Source organism: Cyprinodon tularosa, unplaced genomic scaffold (genome assembly GCF_016077235.1).
Source record: "Cyprinodon tularosa strain WSP-4 unplaced genomic scaffold, ASM1607723v1 ctg239, whole genome shotgun sequence".
Classification (NCBI taxonomy): domain Eukaryota; kingdom Metazoa; phylum Chordata; class Actinopteri; order Cyprinodontiformes; family Cyprinodontidae; genus Cyprinodon; species Cyprinodon tularosa.
This window is the reverse complement of record NW_024038892.1, coordinates 1,140,815-1,163,017: the sequence shown is the minus strand read 5'-3', so window position 1 is coordinate 1,163,017 and position 22,203 is coordinate 1,140,815. Positions and strand designations below refer to the sequence as shown.

General features: G+C 39.9%; 1 protein-coding gene across 5 annotated transcripts in view; it reads right to left on the bottom strand.

Annotated features, from left to right (window-relative positions):
• Positions 1–22,203, bottom strand: part of fmnl3 (formin-like 3) — a 51,238-nt gene that overhangs the window by 17,202 nt on the left and 11,833 nt on the right. For 4 of the 5 annotated variants that reach the window (XM_038287364.1, XM_038287363.1, XM_038287367.1 and 1 more), the window contains exons 2-6: positions 6,065–6,148; positions 5,881–5,961; positions 5,015–5,091; positions 1,588–1,671; positions 1,061–1,207 (exon numbers count right to left, since the gene is read on the bottom strand). In XM_038287364.1, coding sequence (XP_038143292.1) covers positions 1,061–1,207; positions 1,588–1,671; positions 5,015–5,091; positions 5,881–5,961; positions 6,065–6,148 — 473 coding nt within the window. The remainder of the gene's footprint in view (positions 1–1,060; positions 1,208–1,587; positions 1,672–5,014; positions 5,092–5,880; positions 5,962–6,064; positions 6,149–22,203) is intronic. The other variant, XM_038287368.1, reaches the window with a different exon arrangement.

Below are 22,203 nucleotides of genomic sequence, written 5' to 3'. Positions count from 1 at the left end.
CTGTCCCCCGTTACTACAATCCAGCACTATTCACTTCTCCTAAATTCTTATGACTGGGGAAAAGCTTTAATGTTTTCTGCAGTTCAGGAGTGGTTGGATAAAATGTGACATTCGTAGCCCCTGTGTGAGATCTGTCTGCAGGTAGAGGATCTCTAAGAGCTTATTAAGCTTAGCTTACCTAGTCTAGCTTATCCATTTCCATAAAATGCATTCTCTAAGCTATTAACACTGTTCTTTAGGCCCTATTTTTTTACTTCCACTCAACTTCCCATGACTATGTTTAAATGCATTTCTTAGTGGTTCAGCCACCATGTAGTGATTGTCAGAGATTGTCTGCCTACATCTAAAAAAGCCAACAGACTTTTGCCTGATTGGCCATTAAAAGACTGGAGAAGAACTACTGTGTTTAAAACATTGTTCTACTTTTGGACATATCAAAAAAGATCTAGGTTTCCCCAACTGTAAGCCATATACATCAGCATAAATAACAATACTTTTATAAATTTTTGTATAATGAATTTCTATATCAGTTTCACCCTTTTAACTGAATTGATGAATTAAAATTACACTTATTCACTGAGACACTTGTTTTATAAATATTTCTATTAAAATAATGTGTAAATAGGCTACAGTTAATGGATATTTACAAGAAAATCATCAAACTTATTTGAATTTTGAATATATCGTTTAATCCCCCGTAACTTCTAATACTTCTTTAATTCCCCTGTATGCTGCAGTTATAGGGAGAACTGCCAGACATATGCAGCTGCTAACAGCTGGCTCTCATCTGTATAAAGAAAGGATGCACATCTGGCTGGATGAGCCACTAACAATGAGAGACACAAAGTGCTAAAGGTCAAAGACGTTCAGCTTCTAAGTTTGATTGAGTTTATGCATAATAGACCAAGAAAGAGCTAACCTAATCCCATTAATTATCAAAGCAGACTCTTAAAGAGACATCAGCCCAGAGGCTTGCATGCTAATTCATGTTTAAAGCATTCACAGATAGAGCACAGATAGCCAATAAGAGGGAGAGCTAAAAGCAGGGGGAGTTACGTACCGCAGGACAGACTGACGGGCAGAGCGCACCAGGGTGTTGCAGAAGGGTTGGGCGCCCATATGGTGCAGATCCTCTATGGACCTGCTCCATGATTTAGCTTTGTCCAAGAAGCCATCCTCCCCATTTTCCAGCCCCTCAAAATCCAACCTGGGCCACGCACATACAGACAGAGAAAGCCAACAACAGAAGCACAGGGAAGGAGATGAGGGATGAGGGAGGTTAGGTCAGCAAGACAGCTTGGTAGAAAGCCAGGCGTTATCAGGAGAACTGGAGGACGGGAAGCTCAGCACGGAGATTCGGGCTCATTTTACGCAACATGTAGCTCCAAGCTAAACCATGTAGCAGCTCTACAGATATACATTCACTGTGCAACAAGGTATTTAAACAGAACTAAAAGAAACAATTTCCTGATGCACAGGTAGAGTTCCCACAAGCACTACAGGACGCAGCAGCTAGATCCACGGCCCATCCCAGTTCCTCAGGAAAGATTATGGACAGGAGAGGTGTGAAGGTGAGGGTGTACTCACATGACAGCACATTGGGCGAAGGAGAGGTACTCAACCAGGACATCGAGACCTCTGTTCTCATCATTGAGGAACTCCCTGACCCACCTGTGTAAACAGAAAGGGGTTACCAAACCAGGAGCACACCCTGGAGTTCATTACAGAAATATAAAAGTAGAAAGGAAAAAAACAATTCAATTAGTGTTAAATTGATTATCCAGGAAATGCATAAAAAAAAGAAACAGCAAAAGGTGGAGGCAGAACAAAAATAATGCAGGAGATGAAAACAATTCATCTTAATAAAGAAATGGAAAATATTTGTAATGAGAGGCTATTCAAAATCACATGGCACTAAAACGGCTCGGTACAAGATTAATGAATGGAGTAATGGAAAACATGCGTGCCGTCACTACGGCATAAACAGGCGGATGTATGCAATCATGATAACTGACGATAAATTGCATATGCTAACAGATTCAGATGATTGCAAGCATGCAAATACTTCATCAGTTTGATACTGGATATATTATGTCCAAATGTTTATGTGATAAGTAATAAAAGAGTAAACATAGGGTTCAAAGGCAGTTATAGCTACTAAAACAGATTTTAAACTAAGAGGTGGATTCAATATTTATTACAGCTTTATATGATAGATTATCATAAATTAGCACCTAATTGTGAAAGTATAGAAAAGGGACAAATATAAAACTAATCAAACTATATTGTGTATTTTCTGTCATTCACTATACTTTGATTTCCACGTACTATTAAATCTACTGCCTCTAAATGTTGCCTGGTTACTAAACAGAGTCAACCTGTGTGTCATTTAATATTAGTGTAAATTGCAGACTGTTTTGTAAAAGCTTCACTTCTAATATAGCAACAAAAGGCATCATGGAGACCAAAGAACACAGCGGTTCAAAACAGAATCAGATTATAAAACACTTCCCCAGCCTTCAACACTATAATGTAATAACAAGCAGGAAAGAGCACCAATATATAGTAGTCCACCTAAATGAAAAAGAAAATGAAAATGAAAAGGCTGGGAAAGTAGAAGTAGCCAAGAGGCCCATAGAAATTCAGATGGAGTTGCATCTGAGACTCATGGTAAGAAAACACGGAGGTGGTGGTAGCATCTTGTGGGCAAGAACAGGAAACCTGATCAGACTTGATAGAAGGAAGAAGGAGCTAAACACAGCAAGAGAGAAGTTTCTTTAGTCTCCAATAGATGGAGGAAGTTAAAAAGATGTTTAGCTTCCACCAAGAAAATCGACTTAAAACACAGAAGGGTTAAAAACAGAATGTTTTGGATGAAAGAATATCCATGTGTTAGACGGATCCAGTCAGAATCCACACCTTAATCCCATCAAGAATCTGTGGTGGGATTATAAGAAAAAAAAAGCACGCTAACACATCATATTTGTCCACTCAGATAAGAAAAGGGATGGAAAAACATTCTGACTCCAGTTGAACTTTGGGTTTGATGTAAAAAAGTGAGAAGGATCCAGGGTTATGTATACTTTGGCTAGATTCTGTAAATCACAATAGCTGTTGTTTAATAACCCTGCATGTTGATGGCAAATAAATAGGCCCCAAGATAATCCCTAATGTTCATGAATTATATATAATCTTTTTTTTTTTTTAAGCAAGTTCATGGGAATCATCATAAGACGACCAATGGATTTATTATTCTTTGCCGCAGTCGGACTACATGGCTGTAAACATTATAATACAACAACAGCTTGTAGTGTTTCAAGATTTGCAGTTATAATCTAACATGGTGTTCTGTTTTAAAAGGAAAATAGGAAATCATACTATTAACCAGACAAGCATCTAAATAACCAATATAAGGCACTTTTATATGCTTCAGTAATTCTATTTTATTGGACTTTTATTCTTCTACATAGAGCTTATCCATGGAGCATTTTCTATAAATTTTTTCAGTTTTAATTCTTGGTTTAAGGTGTGATTCCAGTCGTGTCTTACATAAATGTAATATAACCTTCTCAGTAAGTAAGAAAAGAAAAAGGAAAGTCTTGACTGCAAATGAGGTGATTTTCTTTGCCTTTTCCATCACAAATTTGCAGCATCAAAGGAAATAAAGTTTTCAAATGTTCCCTTTGCAATGTTTTTTTGTTTTGTTTTGTTTGTTTCTTTCCTTTAGTTATTGTTTCAATAATAGATCTGAACCTTATGTTTACAAGCTGTCATGTCAAATATAACATGGTGCCTTTTTTTCATCTATAAACTGTTAAAGTATTTTCCCTGTTTGACATTAAAAAAGTTGGGGGTGAAAAACTCAGTGGAAACAAAACGCTTTGGATTTCTTTCAAGTTCTGTCTTCCAGGGAGAGAACCCACTCTAAACAAAGGAATTCCCATTGCACCCAGAGAAAGAATGTGGAGGGCATATGGCAGGGAAGTGGGCTCAGGTCGAAGCTCTGACACTCCACAGTGTTTAGTCTACCTCCCCCGCAGAAACCCCTTGCAGCTCCTCCCCATTTCATCAGGAAACTCCATGGGGGTAAGATTGGGGTAAAAGGTTCTTAAAATAGTCCCCAAATGCTGGTTATGATTACCGGCTGCTAGTCGTCCGATGGATAAGTCAGACTGGAAACCAATAAAGACCTTCAGATGAAGCGGAGGAAAGGAGGGAGAAAAGGAAAGAGAGGTGAGCAGAGAAACAGAAGAAAAAGACAGGCAAAGATCATCAGCTTATTGTCCCCACCTCCATATCCCTTCTAGCCTGGGACCCCCTCACACTTTCCTGCACATCTGTCCAACTAGTTGCCAGTTCTGATTGTCTTGGCAAAGTTAGTACTAACACGCAGCAGGGCCGCAGGGATTCACTCACATACACAGACATCCAGAATAAACCAACATCTGTTATTCTCTGGCCTGCCCACATAGGTCCTCAGATAATATTTCTCTTTGTTGCTTTTTATGCTTCTTTAGGAAGCTTAGAAATGCATTAAATTTCATTTTAACATTTTTATAGAGTGAGAATCAGTTTTTAAAAAAATCACTGTATTTTAAATCACCTTGTTACACGTGAAATGGTGTAAAAGTTTGATTTCAATGCATGAAATGCAGTCAGAAAAGTCTCTTTGTGTTTTTCAGTGGGTCCAGCTATCCCATGGTCAGCCTGGCTTCCTGTCCTTCTGGCGTACACAACAAAGCTTCCTGCTTAACAGTTAGGAGGAGCGGAACAGGCATCACAATGGCTACCATCTGGGCATTATAAGGAGCGGCTCCATGAAGCATCGCTGCAGAGCTTGGCAAGTTAGAACAATAAGTGTTGATCTGGACACTAAAGCTCTGGGACCCTGCAGCAGCCCACAAAGGAACAGTCTTTACAAAACAAAAACAATAAAATCCCCCCCCCCCTCCTTAGGGCTTTGTGCAGCAGTAAATACAGCTGTGCAGTTCATCAGAAGATAAGAGCCGATTACCCAATGTGGTTGGTCCGCAGTGATATCTCCAGCTCTCTCAGGACTTTTGTAGATTCCTGCACACGCCGCCGAAATTTCTGAAAACATGACGAAAACCATTAGCTGCAGATTCATCATCATGACAAACTGTTATTAAAAGGGTACTGAGAGATTACACACTGCTTGAAGATAATACGCCCCTGATTCTGCACATCACTGCATTCATCTCCCATAACAAAATCCAGTCTACAGCGCTAGACAGTATTCAGAACTATCACAGACAAATACAAACTTCTATATTTTCGGGTTTTAGGAGCTGGATCAGCATACAACATTGCATCATTTTGAAGTGGAAGGATACATAGTGCTTTTTCTTTCAGGATTGCCCAGTACTTACCTCCCTCCCTCCATCCATCCCTCCATCCATCATCATCAGAGCAGTTTCATTAAGCATGGTGCTAACCAGTACCATCAATGAAACCAAACTACAGGTTTGGGTTTATTTACTAATTAGGTGACCTCTAAAAGCAGCAGGGTGCCCTAGATTAGATTTATTTCAATAAGGGCTTAAAGACAAATAAAAATGCATGCCAGTTGTATCTTTATACATTAATTTTAATTACCGTAATTTTTCTTTTTTTTTCTGCACAATTGTGTACTATTTTATGTTTATAAGTCCAATAAAAGGATAATGAAACAGGTTAATGATTGTGGTGATAACTTGACATGTGTTAAATGGCTAGAAAAGCCTTATCATCCTAATAAACCCGTACACATTTATACAACAAACAAATAGTACTTTCTAGTCTTAGTTTTTTTTCTTTTCAGATTTACTAAGAATCCGTCGCCCTCCCCCTTCAGAAAACCACTCGCTATGATGTTCCCACCTTTCGTGTGACTCCTGGGTCTAAGTATCCTCTGAGCTTCTGGATGTAGGTGTGAGGGGGGTTCTTCACTTGAAACCTCTCCTAAAAACACAGCAGGGCATTGGAATTTGAGTTGATGCAAACAGAGTTGTATAGGCAGGAGAATCCAGAATCAGGGCAGGTTTATGACTTAAAATGAATTCACCTGATCGCAGATCAGATCCCACTTCTTTTCGTTATCGTATTGCCTGAGCAGCCGAGCTTTGTCTGGGGGAAGATTCATGGAGTTCTGTAGAAATACATAAATAAAATTTTAGCATTAATTTCATTCACAAAAAAAGAAAGTTTACTTTTCCCCCATTTTATCTATTTATAGAGTTGCTGCAGGAGCCTGTGGCGCCAGCAGCAGTACACAGCACAGAATCTTGGACCGTGACCTCAGTTCCTGTGTTGACTTTCTGCATCCTGTTGCAGGAGATGATCCACATCTCCTCCAGCCTCAGTCTCGCTTTGTTTTTCACCACAACATGCTGCTATCAGGATTAATGCAAGATCCATTATCTAAACCAACTGTGAAAAAACCGCAGGAGATGTCCTGAGGCTTCAATTTCTGTTCCTAGACCACACAGTTTAAGCAGTTTACGTCCACATGACAACTATGGAGGAAAAAACACACACACAGACACAGAAACTTTATGACAGAAGCTTTTGACTAATTGCTTCCTTTTGAGCCAAATGCTTGTAAACAAGGACAGACGGGGAAATCTTAAAAATGAGGAAATGCAACAATAGGAGGGAGCTTTGCCAGTGTCTGAAACGGACCATATCAGCAGTTCTTTTGAAGAAAAATGTTTAGAAATGTATTTTCTTCTTCTGTACAGGGAACCTTCATTCAGCTGCAGAGAAAAAGGAAAATCCACAAACGTCCTGTCGGCGTGACCTCTTAACCTGCAGCTATAATTCAGTCTGCAGATTAGAAGGCGCAACTCTCTGCTGCGTTCACCCAGCTCACTCCAGATGTGACGCTCAGTGGATCGATAAAAAAAGTTACATTTACAGCTACGACTGCTGCTACACTGAGACAGAGCACCAATGCATCACTTGTTTTAAAATTAGTTTTCTAGACAGTTGCTCATCATCCCATCAGTGAAACATGGGTAATTTTGTTTGTCTGGGGATGGAAGTTAACCCAAACTAGGGCGTGGTTCTGCGGTTAAAGACCCAATATCTACACATTTTCAGGAGAATAGATTTGGATCACTAGTTTCTAAAAATATGCAGCAACGAAAATGTGTGAGAAAGCTTCAAGGGCCTACAACTGGGCGGAACGCTGTGCCAAGATGTTGAATATTTTGACTGGACTTTAGGCCTCATGCAGAAGAGGAGGGGAAGCGACATGCATACCAGATGTTCAGAATTACAGCAGGAATGTGTCCTGTTTATAGTTGTAGTTTATGGCAGTAAACTTTCTCTCTTGTCTGACCCGCCAGGCACCCTTCCCTCCTCATGCTTCTCTAGGGAGAAATTTTACCTTCGGCAGTCTTTGAGGAGGAATTTACTCACAGCAAAGGAGTAGTATCTGGATATTTCTTGGATTGCATTGCTTCCCCACAGTCTTAAATATAAAGCAATGCTTTGTTCATAATCATCATTTGATAACTTTTCCAGAATTCACTTTTATGTTTCCTTCCATCTATTTTTATTTTATTTTAATAGATTTGGTTGCGGGGGTGACGGGTCAAGGAGGGATTTAAAACCCAGACATACCTTCCCCCAGCAACACTCATTAGCTCCTTCTAGACTTACCTTAAAGGTTTCAAGGCCAGAAGGGAAATTTATTGTTCCTCTGCTCCAGTTTGTTATTGAGGGAGAGAAGCAGCAGCTTTACTTTGAGCTCCTCATCTTTAAGGCTGATATCAGCTGGCCTAGATAGGAAGCTCCTCTACTGCTCTGATCTGGGATCTCCTTCCTTCTGTCATGATCTTCACTCATTGGTCAGATTAAAAGTATCTTTTAAAAACAACTTTTATCACATATAAAGGCTTAAAGAAACATCAGTCTGGGTCAATCTATATAACTAGTTCCCTGAATGGAGTTACAGAAAGAAATTAACTTTTCAAAAATAAATATTTACTGTAGGCCTCCCTGAGCATGTGTGGGTTCTCTCCGGGTACTCCGGCTTCCTCCCAAGGTCCAAAAACATGACTGTTAGGTTAACTGGCTTCTCTAGATTCTCCTTAGGTGTGAGTGTGTGCGTGAATGGTTGTATGTCCTGTTTGTCTCTGTGTTGTCCTGCGATGGACTGGCGACCTGTCCGGGGTGTACCCCGCCACTCGCACATTGACAGCTGGAGATAGGCAGCAGCAGCCCTCGCGACCCCAATCGGGACAAGCGTGTCAGATAATGGATGGATGGATATATATGTTGTCACTTTACCACAGAGTTGAAATGGGGAACTATCAGGGAATCTAGAGCTCTGATTTTTTGCTGAAACAGAACTGGGGATCACGTTTGGAGCCAGATTGATCAAACTGCAAATTCTAGCTCAAGGGACATAGATCCACAATATCAGGTTCTTAAAATTACTATGATTTTAAGTGAAACGATAACACTACTAAGAGACTGAATGAAGATGGTGATTCATGGAGCATTCCTTAAAAGCAGGGGTCTTCAATGTTTTTCAGACCAAGGTCCCCCACACTGATAGTGAGATGGAGCGCGGACCCCCTAATTATATATATTGTATGTATTTGTGTTATATCAAACTGGTCCTATAGTCACTCTATGTAACAAGGGTAATTTCGTCCTGGGATTATTAAAGTATTTCTGGTTGATGGGACAGGTGTTGAAACGGTGCCCAGCTTTGAAATAGCTCCTGTGTGTCGCTGAATGTGTGCATTGATGACTGAAAGACATCTTCTGCCTCCATTTATCTGTTTACTACAGTGTGTTGAATTCATGTTAATGTGTATTTAAAGACATTTCAATTAGTTGAAAAAATTGCAGGGGGAATATATATAAAAAAAAAAAGTCTAATCAACCAAAACTTTCGCGACCCCCATGCAGTACCTCAGTGGACCCCCTAGGGGTCGCAACCCCCAGTTGAAGACCTCCGCTTTAAAGCAATGTTGGAATTAAAACTCATTCTGAACCTAATCCGCTCTGTTACACTACATGACTCCAGGTAATGTAACAGACGGTCACTGGTTGGACTGCAGAAATATTCATTTGTGAAGCTGTGATTTTAAAGATACTGATTAGGTTTTGGTGGCAAATAAAGAAATCTTGAATCTTAAAGGTTCCCCAAGTGGTCAAACAGTCCTTTATTACTCAAATCAAACTAAAATTATGGAAGCCATTTAAGCTCTTCTTGCAACAACATTAACACAAACAAAGCAGAATGAGACCCAGTAGCAGTATAGCTGATGTCCTAAGCAGCGGTTATTTGTAACTGATGTGGCGGTCTGTGGTTTAACTCCCAACCTTAGAGCCTTTGCTTAAGACCTCCCCTTCCTGTCCCCTTTTTTTTTTTATATCTGACCGTAAAAAAAGGAAAATAGCATCACAAAATAGAAAGAAAACACTATAGCACAAAACCAACACTATGCAGTAGAATTTACTTCAATTTAAGTAGCGTCCTTCAGCTCCTCTGACCTTTGACGACCTCAATAAATTTCTATTGATGTTTTCAAAAGGAATAACAGCACAAACCAGCAGCACCATAAATTTCAGCACTATGTCAAAGCTGAAAGATTGTGAAATTGCCAACTTCTCCAAAGTACCAACAAATATAATAACTACCTCTGATACAGCTTTGGTTTAGCCGAAGGATAAAAAATAAATCAGAAGAAGTTTCTACAGAAAACTTTAGTATTAGTACAGCAGGATCCATCCAACCTTGAAGACTGCTGCCTTTAGTTTTCCTGGCTAGTCATGCATTATCAAGCAGGACTGTGGGGCGAGGAAGCAAAGAGGAAGGTCTCTTTCAGTAGTAATTTGATTCTGAATTACTGGAAAACATGGAGGCCAGATGCACAGAGAGATACCCAAACACTTGGCAAAGACAAAGGAACAAAATAAGCATACCATGTGCATTGTTTCAGTGAATGACTGGATGATCTCACATTTGAAACCGTTCATTGGACGAGGAAACATGGCAGTGTTTGCATTATGAACATTTAAGAATTCACAGAGCAGTCATTAGGAGGACTGCATACACAAAGGATGTATCAGGGATTTAATCGTGTTCAGCTGTCTGATGGAGACTGGGGTGGTGTAAACAAACACAGGTGAGACTGTGGAGCTGCAGGTGTTATTAGCTCTACTGTAACATGTCTGCTCACAAAAAAAAAACCACAGAGCGACAGAAGTCTTAGAAGAGGTTTCCTTCCTGATAAGGTTTGGGGATTTTGAGCCAAGTAACCCAATTTAGCTAATTTCATTTCACTTTCTCCCACAGTGATGTTATCTTTCGCTTCCTGCGTTTACAAGAAGCTAAAAGAGGTCGTTTATGTGGGAGACTGAGCAGCACTTTAATGGTTTTGAATCCATTAGTCCATTTAAGGAGAAAAATATTGCAGAAATGCTAAAAATGTTTGTACTTGTTATGTTTGCCACACAAACTCTCCTCTCGGCACGACCTCTCTTGTTGGACCTGAATCCGACCCGTACAAAGGATCCAGTGTTGGGCTTTGTTCTGATGTGATGCTCTGCCATACCCATCCTTTGACATTTGAGCTTATTCTCCCCCCTTCATGTTAGGTCGCTCACAATAGAAGGTGGGTAAGGTAAATTTATACCCTGTGGTTCTTTTTTTTCTACAGTAAAACACATTAACCAGATGGACTGGTTTTATTGTCAATTTTGTCACTTTAAAAGCAGAATGAAAGCCATGGGTATGGAAGAAAATGTGTCTCAGATTTCTAACTATATTGGATTAATAAAAATGCTTTCTCCATTTTCAAAATGATGCTGCACTAATAAATAAGATAAAAATAATCAAAATTGCACTTTCGTTTTCTTCTTCAAGACCCAAATGATTCATAAATAACATTTAACATTTCATTAGTAAAAGATGCTATAGAAAAAAGTGACTAAAATTCAGTAAGGGTAAATTAAAATGGGATAGCAGAAAAACGTTTTAATTTCAAAGTCAAAGCTGCATTTTTGACTCAGACTAAATGAAATTGTTCATGAAGCATCCAAACTTTCTTTTTATTTTCTTCTCCATGACTGCTAATTGTGAGACAGAACTCAACAGAAAACTACAAGCAATTGGCCTTTTCATTTTTTTAATGCCCAGCTCTGCAAAAAATGATCCCCAAATCAATTTGAGTTCAATTTTCTAAGCGGTCCAGAAGAGTGACATCAGTGACAATGGTGTTTTGACTGCACCATAGTACATCTTGGACGTTAGGGGATGTAAGGCCGCGGTTCTCAAAGTGTGTGGCGCGACCCACTGGTGGGGAATTGAGACGTGACAGGTGGGGCGCGCCAAGTTCCGGTGTGTGTGTGTGTGTGTGTGTGTGTGTGTGTGTGTGTGTGTGTGTGTGTGTGTGTGTGTGTGTGTGTGTGTGTGTGTGTGTGTGAGACTATAAATATAGAATGTGTGAGAGCAAACTGTCCTTAAAGCTGTATGTTGCCGCTTTTTAGACCAATCAAACCCACAAAGTAATCATTAATAGCCTACATGCAGTCTAATTAAAAGAACATTAGATATGAGAAAAATTTCACCTGGAACTGAAGTGCCAAAATAATGATTGACGTGACGTCGGCATATTATTTGTAACGGAATAAACTTTCGCGCCCCAGTGTTGCCAACTCAGCGACTTTGTCGCTATATTTTAGACCCCTCCAGCGACTCTTTTTAAAAAAGGGACTAGCGACAAATTAGCGACTTTTGGAGACTCTTACGTGAAAGCACGTATCGTTCCTTTTCTTGTCCTCCAGCGGCAGGTGCTGCCGTGGGGCGCCTCCGTCCCAACCCCGTTCTCCCCCGCTATCGCAGAAGTCCCTCTCAGTGCTGCAGAGACACAGCATGTTTACCCTCAGCGTCCAGACTGCAAATAAAGCGCACATGCGCCGGGATTGACGGCGCAGGTTGATCATAAATAACTGAATTTGAAATATTTTATCTTAAATAAATAGGACCAGTTTATTGAAATTACGTCTGACTCCACCCTGAGGCTCAGGTTTAATGCTCAGACTAATAGTGAATTCTGGTTTGGAGTGGAGAGGGAGTATCCACTCATCGGGCAGAGAGCTGTGTGCATTCTTCTTCCCTTTGCCACATCATATCTCTGTGAGATGGGCTTTTCAACTGTTGCTTCACTGAAAACAAAATACAGATCTCAGCTGAACATTGAGCATGACTTGAGAGTGGCAGTATCAAGCCTGCAACCCCGTTTTGAGAAACTGTGCAATGCAAAACAGGCTCATTGCAGCCACTAATGCAGGGATAAATAGAGCTGTATTGCCAGATGGATTTCACTTCTTTTCTTTTATTAACAGATTGCAGAGTGGCACTTTAATTTTTTCTATCTTTGAGCTTGATACAAATTTTGACACAGCTGCATTTTTATTTTCTTTATTTTTGAGCTTGCTGTTATTTGATGTAGATAGTTTGTATTTAGATACTACTTGTTACTTCAATAAAATTGGAAAATTTTAAGATTGTTGCATATTTCATTAGCATTGTGTTGGGGCGATGGGGACAGGCGGGGCTTGAAAATTCCCCCTTGTCCAAAGTGGGGAATGACAGAAAAAGTTTGAGAACCACTGATGTAAGGGAAGATGGCAGCTCATTAATTTTCTCCATGATTGGGCTTACTTCGCGGGCACAAGTTGCTTCTTCACGCCATCGCTTGGTCCTTGTTTGAATTAGCTTCCTCTGCAGAGTTAAATTACATCTCAGTCTAACTGATGGCCTCAATCAGATTAAGAAAACTCATATATCATACTCTGTAGTCACACATACCTGATGAAGGAACCTGCATCCTTTTTTCTGACAGTTGCTTTTATAGATTTAAAATTACATATTTTTATAGTGTCTGGTGTACATCATAGTTTTAATTCATATTTATTTTATTGTCATGTAAAGAGTACTAACTGAAATGTTTGTAGAAAACATTAAACCGAAACAAAACAGAAAGTATTTTGTACCATTGAAGACCGACTTACAAAAGAGTGAAACTGAAGATTCAACAGATTTAGCCTCAAAATTTGCATTGCCAAAAACTGCATCTCCTGCTTGTAGTTTGAGAAATATGTTAAAATGGATGCAGGTTTACCTACATAATCATACCAATTCTATGAGGAGGTGGTATGAGTTTCCTATCAGAAGGAGGATATTTGTGAAAACAGGCCAGGAATGTAGTTAGCTGCAGGTTCCTAAGTTAAGAAATAAAATGTAAGAAATGATGTAGTGGCGTCGGATGTAGGAGTTTGCCCTGAAATCAAAGGATTGATGGTTCAAGCCCCGGCTCCGACTTTCAGTGTCGTTGTGCCCTTGGGCAAGACATTTCACCTGCATTGTCTACTGACGGTGGTCAGAGGGCCCTATGGCGCCAGTGTACGGCAGCCCCGCTCCTGTCAGTGAGCCCCAGGGCAGCTGTGGCTACAATGTAGCTTGCCACCATCAGTGTGTGAGTGTGTGTGAGAATGGGTGAATGACTAAATGTAGTGTAAAGCACTTTGGTCAAGTCTCCTGACTTGAAAAAGTGCTATATAAGTACAGGCCATTTACCATTTACCGTGCAGAACGGTGTTGATCACAAAAGCAGAAGTTGCTATCCATGGAGCAGAGAACGTATTAATCAGATACTGACTGTAGCACAGGCATCCCCAAAGTCAGTCCTCGATGGCCGCTGTCCTGCAGATTTTAGAGGATTCCCTGCTCCACCACAGCTGATTTCAATTGAAAGCTGATTAACAGGCTTTTTCTCAACTGCAATCATCATAATCAGCTGTGCTAAAGCAGGGAAACTTTGCTGTGCTGCATCAATTCATAAGTGTCTCCCTTACGGTGTCAAAATCCCATTTGTTCGAATAGAATCATAATATCCTCCTTATCACATATAAAGCCTTAAATAATCAAGCTCCATGTTATAATAGAGATCTGATCATTCCTTCTGTTCCAAACAGAGCACTTTGCTCTCAATCTGCAGGTTTACTGGTGGCTCCTAGAATTTCTAAAAGTAGAATGGAAGGTAGCCGTTTTAGTAATCAGGCTCCTCTCCTGTGGAACCAACTACCAGTTTTTGTCCATGAGGCAGACACCCCGTCTAGTTTTAAGGCTCCGCTTAAAACATCCCTTTTTGATAAAGCTTACAATTAGTGGCTCAGGTTATCCAGAGTTATCTCTACAGTCAGGCTGCTATATGCTGGACTGCTGGAGGGCATAGGGACTCCTCCTCATCAAACCGCTTCATTCAATCACTATTTGTTGATTTTACAGTATTTGTCAGTTTAGTCTCTAACGTTATGCTCTCTCTGCTTTTTCTCATCATGGTAGCTTCATCTGGTATGTTCCTGTTGTGACACCATCTTCCAGAGAAATATCAGCTGTCCGGCTGCCATCAACCCCTTTGTTTATAGATGTTGGAGCTTAGTCTTTCAGTGTAGTCCTGTTTCTCTGACTGTGACTGGCTAGATGTGCTCTCTTCATCCTCTAACATGGAATCTAGCTTGCCTGGCAGTGTTTTTCCTGGACAGGGCTGCCTGTGGAGCTGTTTAATAATAACTTTTTGTATTTCTACTTCTGTCTGTATGTCTGCTTCTGTCTCCTTGAACCCATGTTGGCCTCGGCAGATGACCACTCACATTGAGCCTATTTCTGTTGGTGGTTTCTTACTGTTAAAATTGAGTTTTCCTCTCCACATTCGCTACATGCATGCTGGGTGTCAGGGATTGCCGCTAAGTCAACGAGTCGATGCTGGTTTTTCTGAGACCGAAAACCTTGATCCAATCTGACTAAACTGGTTGAATTGTCTCTTTGGAGTCCCATGGGATGACATGTTGACTGAATTGATTTAAATTTAAATCAATTTAAATAAATCTACCAAACAGAACATTTAGGCATTTGTTGATTAAAAAAAGCATGGCATAATATAACATATCAAAATACTGTGGGAGCATAGAGCAGGCATCCCCAAACTCGGTCCTCAAGGCCCCCTGTCCTGCAGGTTTTAGAGGTTTCGTTGCTCCAGCACAGCTGATTTTATTTGAAAGCTGATTAACAGGCTTTTGGTCTACTGCAATCATTATAACCAGCTGTGCTGAAGCAGAGAAACCTCTAAAACCTGCAGGACAGGGGGCCTTGAGGACCGAGTTTGGGGATGCCTGGCATAGAGGGATGCACTTCACCGCAACAAGTGATACAATTCTTGGAACAACTCCTGTCGCCCCTCTCTCATGCATGAAAGCAGCTTAGCTAGGGAAACTTGGTTGCCGTCTGTATCTTTGGCTGCAGAGTATGATGCCATGTTCTCTAAATCTATCATGTAGACTGAGAAGTGACATCTAACTCTACAGGGGGAACTTTATCTTACAAGGACTGTGGGATGGTGCACCTTGCCCGACCATGGAGGAAAATTAACGGGCTTCCGCCTTCCTTTACGCCGCCTAACACTCAAGATGTGCTTTTGTGCAGTAGAAAGGGCGTTGCCCCTGACGTCACTCTCCTGCGCCGCTTAGACACGGGCATAAAAATGAAAAAGCTTGCTTGTAGTTTTCCTTTTTATTCCGTTTCACAGTTAGCAGTCTTGAAGAAGAAAATGAAAAGAAAGTTTGGATGATCTGAGCAATTTAATTTACGAGTCAAAAATGCAGCTTTGACTTTGAAATTAAAATGTTTTTTTCTGCTAACATTTGAATTTTCAAATGTAATATTTCAAAAAGAATTTTGGTTGGTTTTTTTGGGACATTTTTACAAAGTAAATGTCAAATGTTTTGTATTTATAATGCAAATTAATTTTGAAATGAGCAGTCTTGAAGAAGATGAAAATACAATTTGGATTCTTTATTTTTAATTGTATAATACATACAATTAAAAATCAAGAAATGCAGTATTATTTTAAAAGTGAGAAAGCATTTCTATTACTCTATTTTTATTAATCCCATCTATTTTCTTCCTTACATGGGTGGTTTAAAGTCTAATATTGTAATTTAATATGACTCGCATATCATTCACTACTTGTGCGCCTTTAAAGTGCATGAAAGAGGTCTTGCACGTTATCCAAACACATGGTTAGCATGAGGCAACCAGGTGAGTGAGTCAATTCTAAAGCAGAGGGACATTTGAGCCATTAAACAAAGAGAAGGTTTCAATGAGGGAGTAGTTTAAGTGGCTCTGAGAGTCATGTTACTTGTTAAGGAGGAGAGTAAAGCTATCAAGGACAGAGCAGAGTACTTAAGTCATGCACGCTTCCCCCAGTCCCACTGCAGACATCCGACTCTACACAAGGCAGTTCCACCTAACTCCCCCCCACCCCCCCGTTGCACAGTCGACTAACTCAAAGTGATTTACAATCAGCCTCGAGATGAGTTTATGACCGGCAGCTGGAGTTAGAAACCCCAAAAGATACAAATGGAGAAGAGTGACAGGATGTTTCCTCCTTGACCTAATTTAAAACATCTCCTGCTAGGAGTACTGTATGTGCACTAGGTACTGTAAGCCAATAGGACTTCAGAATAGTGATGTGCATAACAAAACACAACAAATGGTTGATGCTCTGCCTTATCCAGTGCCGACCAAATGCTTCCTCTCTCACAATGTGTGTCTTTATCTAATTTGATAGGCTTTGCAGACTAGACTTAGCTATCATCAGCTCACTGGGAAAGGAGTGGGTGGCTGAGAAGCTCATTGTGCTGGACAGAGATCCTGCCAGTCCAGACATGGATGTCCAGAAAGAACTAGAGTCCGTCTGCTCATCAGGGAGGAGCCCAGGAAGAAGGGACCTCCGAGTCTGATCAAATGTAATTTAACCATGAGATCTGTGTTCACTATGATGGACAAGAGGGAACCGACAATAATAACTTCTGAAGTGCTAAAAAAAAAGTATTCATTGGATTCAGGCCTGATATTAAATGGGCAGTTCCAATCCATAAATCTGAATCACCCTGCCTCATCAAGTCTCTTTCCATCTCTATCAGGTTGTCTACTGCTCTTTATTTAACTCCATCCATCTCTTATTTAACTCCGACCAACTTATCCATCCCAGTTTATAAAAAGCGACCCCATAGAATGATGTCATCACCGTGTGTCACCAAAGAGGAAGTTGGTGTTTTCAGAAAAAGGATGAGCAGTTTCCATTTCTGTCTGGATGCTTTTTTGCATAAAATGTTCAGTTTTGGTGTCATTTCAAAAGTTTACCTCCTTCTACATCTGCTGGGCCATCAGCATGACTTACACTCATTTCATTAATAAAGTATCTTACAGCTTCCTTTCAAGAGGGGCTTTAATTTTATCATGCTTGCATAAAAACAATACTTGCTGATAGGGATGCACGATATTGGGATTTTGGCCGATATCCGATATTTTAAAACTCATGTAGCCGATAACCGATATCGATACTGATGTTAAAGCTGGACAAAAATAAGTAGTCATTGAAAATTTTTATTATCCATTTCTGACACTTTGAAAAATAATATACTCAAATATATTTTCATATGCTGATATCAAATAGATTTTTAAAAACGCGGTATCGATCTATTTTACTTTCAAAATCTCGTGAAATTTCATCGTTCTGTTACAAACTCTCGTGATATTTTGCAAATTCTTGTGAGATTTTGTTGGTAAAATAGATCGATACCGCGTCAATATATCAACATATAAAATTATGGCAAAATTTTGAGAATTTTCGGGGGATTTCGTGCATAACGATGACATATAGCAATATTTCATTTGTAAAAGAGATTGATATGGTGTTTTTAAATGGCAATATATGAGCATATGAAGATATTGTGATATTTTAATGTATCAATATTTTTTCGCTCGTCTTTAGAAGTTTTTAAGTCTGTAAAAAAGAAGTTTTTGAGGAAGAAGAAGAAGTAGTATTTTTTTTTTTTTTAGACTTTAGAAACTCAGAAGCTGATCAAATAACGGGTTAAATATCGGTGGGGTGGCCGATGTCCGATATTCAGTTTTAAGGCCGTTACAGGCCGATACCGATAGGGGGCCGATTATATCGTGCATCCCTACTTGCTGGGTCTTTCAGTAGCGTCTTAGTATCTACTTGCAGTTGAGTTATCACATTTCTATTCCACTTTCTTTCTTCCTAACATGTCTTCTAAGTTCCTTGGTCTTCAAAATGCTCTTTTTCACCTACGTTCTCCAAGAAACCTCAGAGGTCTTTACAGAATAGCTGGATTTCTACTCAGATCACACTGGCCACATATGGACTTTATCAGCTAATGAGGTGAATTAATAAGACATTTTTCTGCATGAATTTTATTTAGAGGTGCCAGAGTAAAGGTGCAAATGTATATTTTACTTTGCATATTCAACACTGTGGTTTATAAAGTAAGAACGTGTGAATACCTAAAAAAAAAAAAAGTAGGCTGCTAATGTTCTTGTAAAACAGTTATGACAATATGGCAGGAGAGCTATTAGCAAACAAGAAAGACAAATGAATAGAATGTCAAAAAAAGAACCATTCAATGATGAGTAAGATAAACATTCTGATCTTTATTTATGTCAAAAAAGATGTCAACGAGTAGGCAAAGAAAACAGAAGGAAAATTTAGACCAAGGATAAATATTTAAGCATAATAAGCAACCTTAATATGGAAAAAGATACACCATTCCCCACTAAACCAGAAATAACTGGGAACATTTCAGGATAAATATGTCCTTCTGGAAAAAAAAAAAAAAAAAAACTTCAACAAACCCTGAGAGGGACAGAAAGGGGTAAACATAGAACCAGCTTTTGGACGTTTGTCTGATTTTCTGTCCATGCTTCATACTGACTGTAAAGGAGACCATGACTCCAAGGGGTGTCGACGGTCAACCTGAAAGACTAGCATAGATGATGTCATCGGTGTGACTGACTCCATGGCGGAGTACATCATCCAGTTTTATAATGATGGATGTTCCAGTCATCGCAGCCTGTTTGGATAACTCCTTTTCAGTTGCAATGAAACACAATGAGAGGAGACAGGATGGGCTGCTGTCGTCACAGAGCAGCAGGGACTTCCGTCAACTCTTCAGGAAATCAAAAAGCTGCTTTCGGTAATGTTGGGTTTGTTCTGCTGCAGGTACATGAATATTGTTTGCGTGGGATCTGACACATCCACTGTCACAGCGTGAGTGTAATTTTAGTAGTTCGTCCAACTCCAGGGTAAAGTCTCACTTAACTGAAAGTGTCAGAGCGGAGTGTGAGAAAACCCGGCCCCCACCTTTCTCCAGAACAGACATACGATCGCCCTCTCGCTCTTTGGTGAGGTAACCCAAACCTGGTGAGGGTAACAAAGTGTGCACACAGCGAGATGCTAGGAGGAGACAACAGTGAAACACACTCGACCAAAGCGAAAAGGGAAGAAACTGAGAGCGTCACTCATTCTGATGCTGGGCCTTTTTTACAAAGCAGGAATAAGCAGGCTTAAGCAACAAAGGAAGGGGTGTTTATGGGAAAATACAGCGCGAGTGGGCGAAAAAAAAATACCTTAAAGCTGCTCATCATCTCCCTTATCTTAAACTATGAAGGTCAAACACATGATGAAAAATGACAATAATCATTTCTTTTAGCTTAAATGAGAAATGAAATACAGAGAAAAAAGGTTGAACCACATCTAATACTTAAAGGAATAGTACACCCAAAACATGATTAGCCTTCATTTTCTACTCACCCCCATGCTGAACAACACTCTGGAGTACTTTTTTGATATCTCAAATGCATCTGGAGATCTGGGAGGCTTCTTGCTGTCTGCTGACATTCAAATAATGGAGGTCTATGGTGCCCGAGGCAGAAAGGTCCATAAAAGACCACAAAAAACGTGTCAATATTCCTCCATACTGGTCGTCCAATGTATTCCAAGTGTCCTGAGTGGGTAGCATCCAGAATTTACTCGAAACGAAGTCATTTAGAATGTTTTTAGAGCATAAACAGTAGTGTATAGGATTTCCTGAAAGCGCGCACATGCGCGATCACGACGCTACGGAAGCCGGCAGACCAAACCAGATGAAAGTGCGCATTCAGCGTCTGCTCTTCCAATAATGCAAGCGTAGAAGAAGAAATGTGCCGTTTACCTGTGCAAAGAAAGAAACAACGAAAGAAAAATGTCTGAGGACTTCAGTGTTGAGGAAGAGCACGAGTTCTTTGCCGAGCTGAATGCGCACTTTCATCTGGCTTGGTCTGCCGGCTTCCGTAGCGTCGTGATCGTGCATGTGCGCGCTTTCAGGAAATCCTATACACTACTGTTTATGCTCTAAAAACATTCTAAATGACTTAGTTTCGAGTAAATTCTGGATGCTACCCACTCAGGACACTTGGAATACATTGGACGAGCAGTATGGAGGAATATTGACACGTTTTTTGTGGACTTTTATGGACCTTTCTGCCTCGGGCGCTGGGCACCTCCATTATTTGAATGTCAGCAGACAGCAAGAAGCCTCCCAGATCTCCAGATGCATTTGAGATATCAAAAAAGTACTCCAGAGTGTTGTTCAGCATGGGGGTGAGTAGAAAATGAAGGCTAATCATGTTTTGGGTGTACTATTCCTTTAAGAATCGGTTTCATTCAAATATACATAAGGGAGGACTAATTGTCAGAGCAATAATGTCTAGAAGTCTGTCTCAAATTATAGGCTGCTAAAACCCCATTAAATCAAGAGTTTACAGCAGTGGGATGAGGTTTTTTTTATCCTCCCCGCCATGAACTTCTGTCTTCTCGTATCTGACATCCGAGGTAGGCTGCTGAGATAAATGACTTCCAATCTCCTCTTTTCAACACCACCAAAGGGACACAGAACAACAGGAAGGTGGGGAAACTCTCCTTCCACTTCATAAATCAACGACCTCCTCTCGGAGCCCATTTGCTGCTTGGTTTGTTTAACCGGGGAGGCAGTGGCGATAATCAATGCTGATAACTGTGTCAAAGCTAAAGACAATCCCCATCACTGTGTGTTTGAAGGCCAAAGAACAAAAAACTGTCTTACAGGGTCCCTCTGAAGCCAGATGTTCCAGAAGCGTAAAAAGTGTGCAAATGGGAGTAAATACTCTTCGAATGCGTTTTTAAAAAACAGCTGTGAAGCTATGCCAAGCAGATAGGAAATTCTGAGGTACTATTTACCGTATTATGGGTGGTTTCTACTTTCATTTTAGCTCCATTTTCTCTCATCCAAGCAACAGAACTAAATAGATGGACTGAAGAGGTTTGTCAGGCTTATAATGACTTTATGATTTTCTGATTATTTGGAAAGTTATTTAGTTAAAAAAAAAAAAAAAGGTTATGTCCATATGTTTGTATAACTAAAAAGATGCCTTTCAGGTCACTTTTTGTTTTAAATGAGTCATTAAATAATAAAAAACATACAAGTTCTTCCCCCTTTCTGGTGCTCATCTTAATCTTTTTTTATTTAAAGGGAAAAAAAACCCTGCATGCTGCTACTCAGTGTGTTTATTCAACAAAAATAATGACTTCTAAGATCATTTATTGATTTTTTTATAACATTTCTGAGAATTTAACAATCACAGATTGTCTGGTAATAAAAGGGAGTTTAACAAACAGCAAATTTTATATGGGATCTTGATGATCTGTTGTTTATTTAGGTGTATTGACAGATAAACATTTTGTTAATGTTAGCAAAGGTTGTGAAATGTGTCCAGACAGACGGAAGAAGTTGTTTTTCAGGACCGAGGTAAATCTTTAAATGCTAACTAACCCCAAATCTATTATTTTTTTGCATTTAATCAGCATAAACTGGGCCTAGGGGTGTTATTTAAATGTTGCTGAAGCCAAAGTACCCAGAGAGAATCCATGCATGCACAGAGAGAACCCTAAAACTCCATGCAGAGAGACCTCAGCCCAGGAATACAACCCTAAACTTTTAGTTGCAACAGTGCTACAAACTAAAATATGTCTAATAACTGTTTTAGTCCTCCTCTGTGTGTTTGACTGATGGCTTTTCACTTGAGTTTTTCTATTGGTTTAAAGTTAGAATGCACCGATACATCGATAACCAGCATTTGGAGTGATGGCGTTAGTTAAAGAGTTAGTTACAGAAACAGAGTAATCTAAAAAAGGACTGTTAAGCTATTGACAGTGACATTAGGTTACTTCCAACTTGTCACTGATGCTTTTTGGCTGAGGCAATATAACAAGGGTGGGTGTGGAGCATGCAATGCAG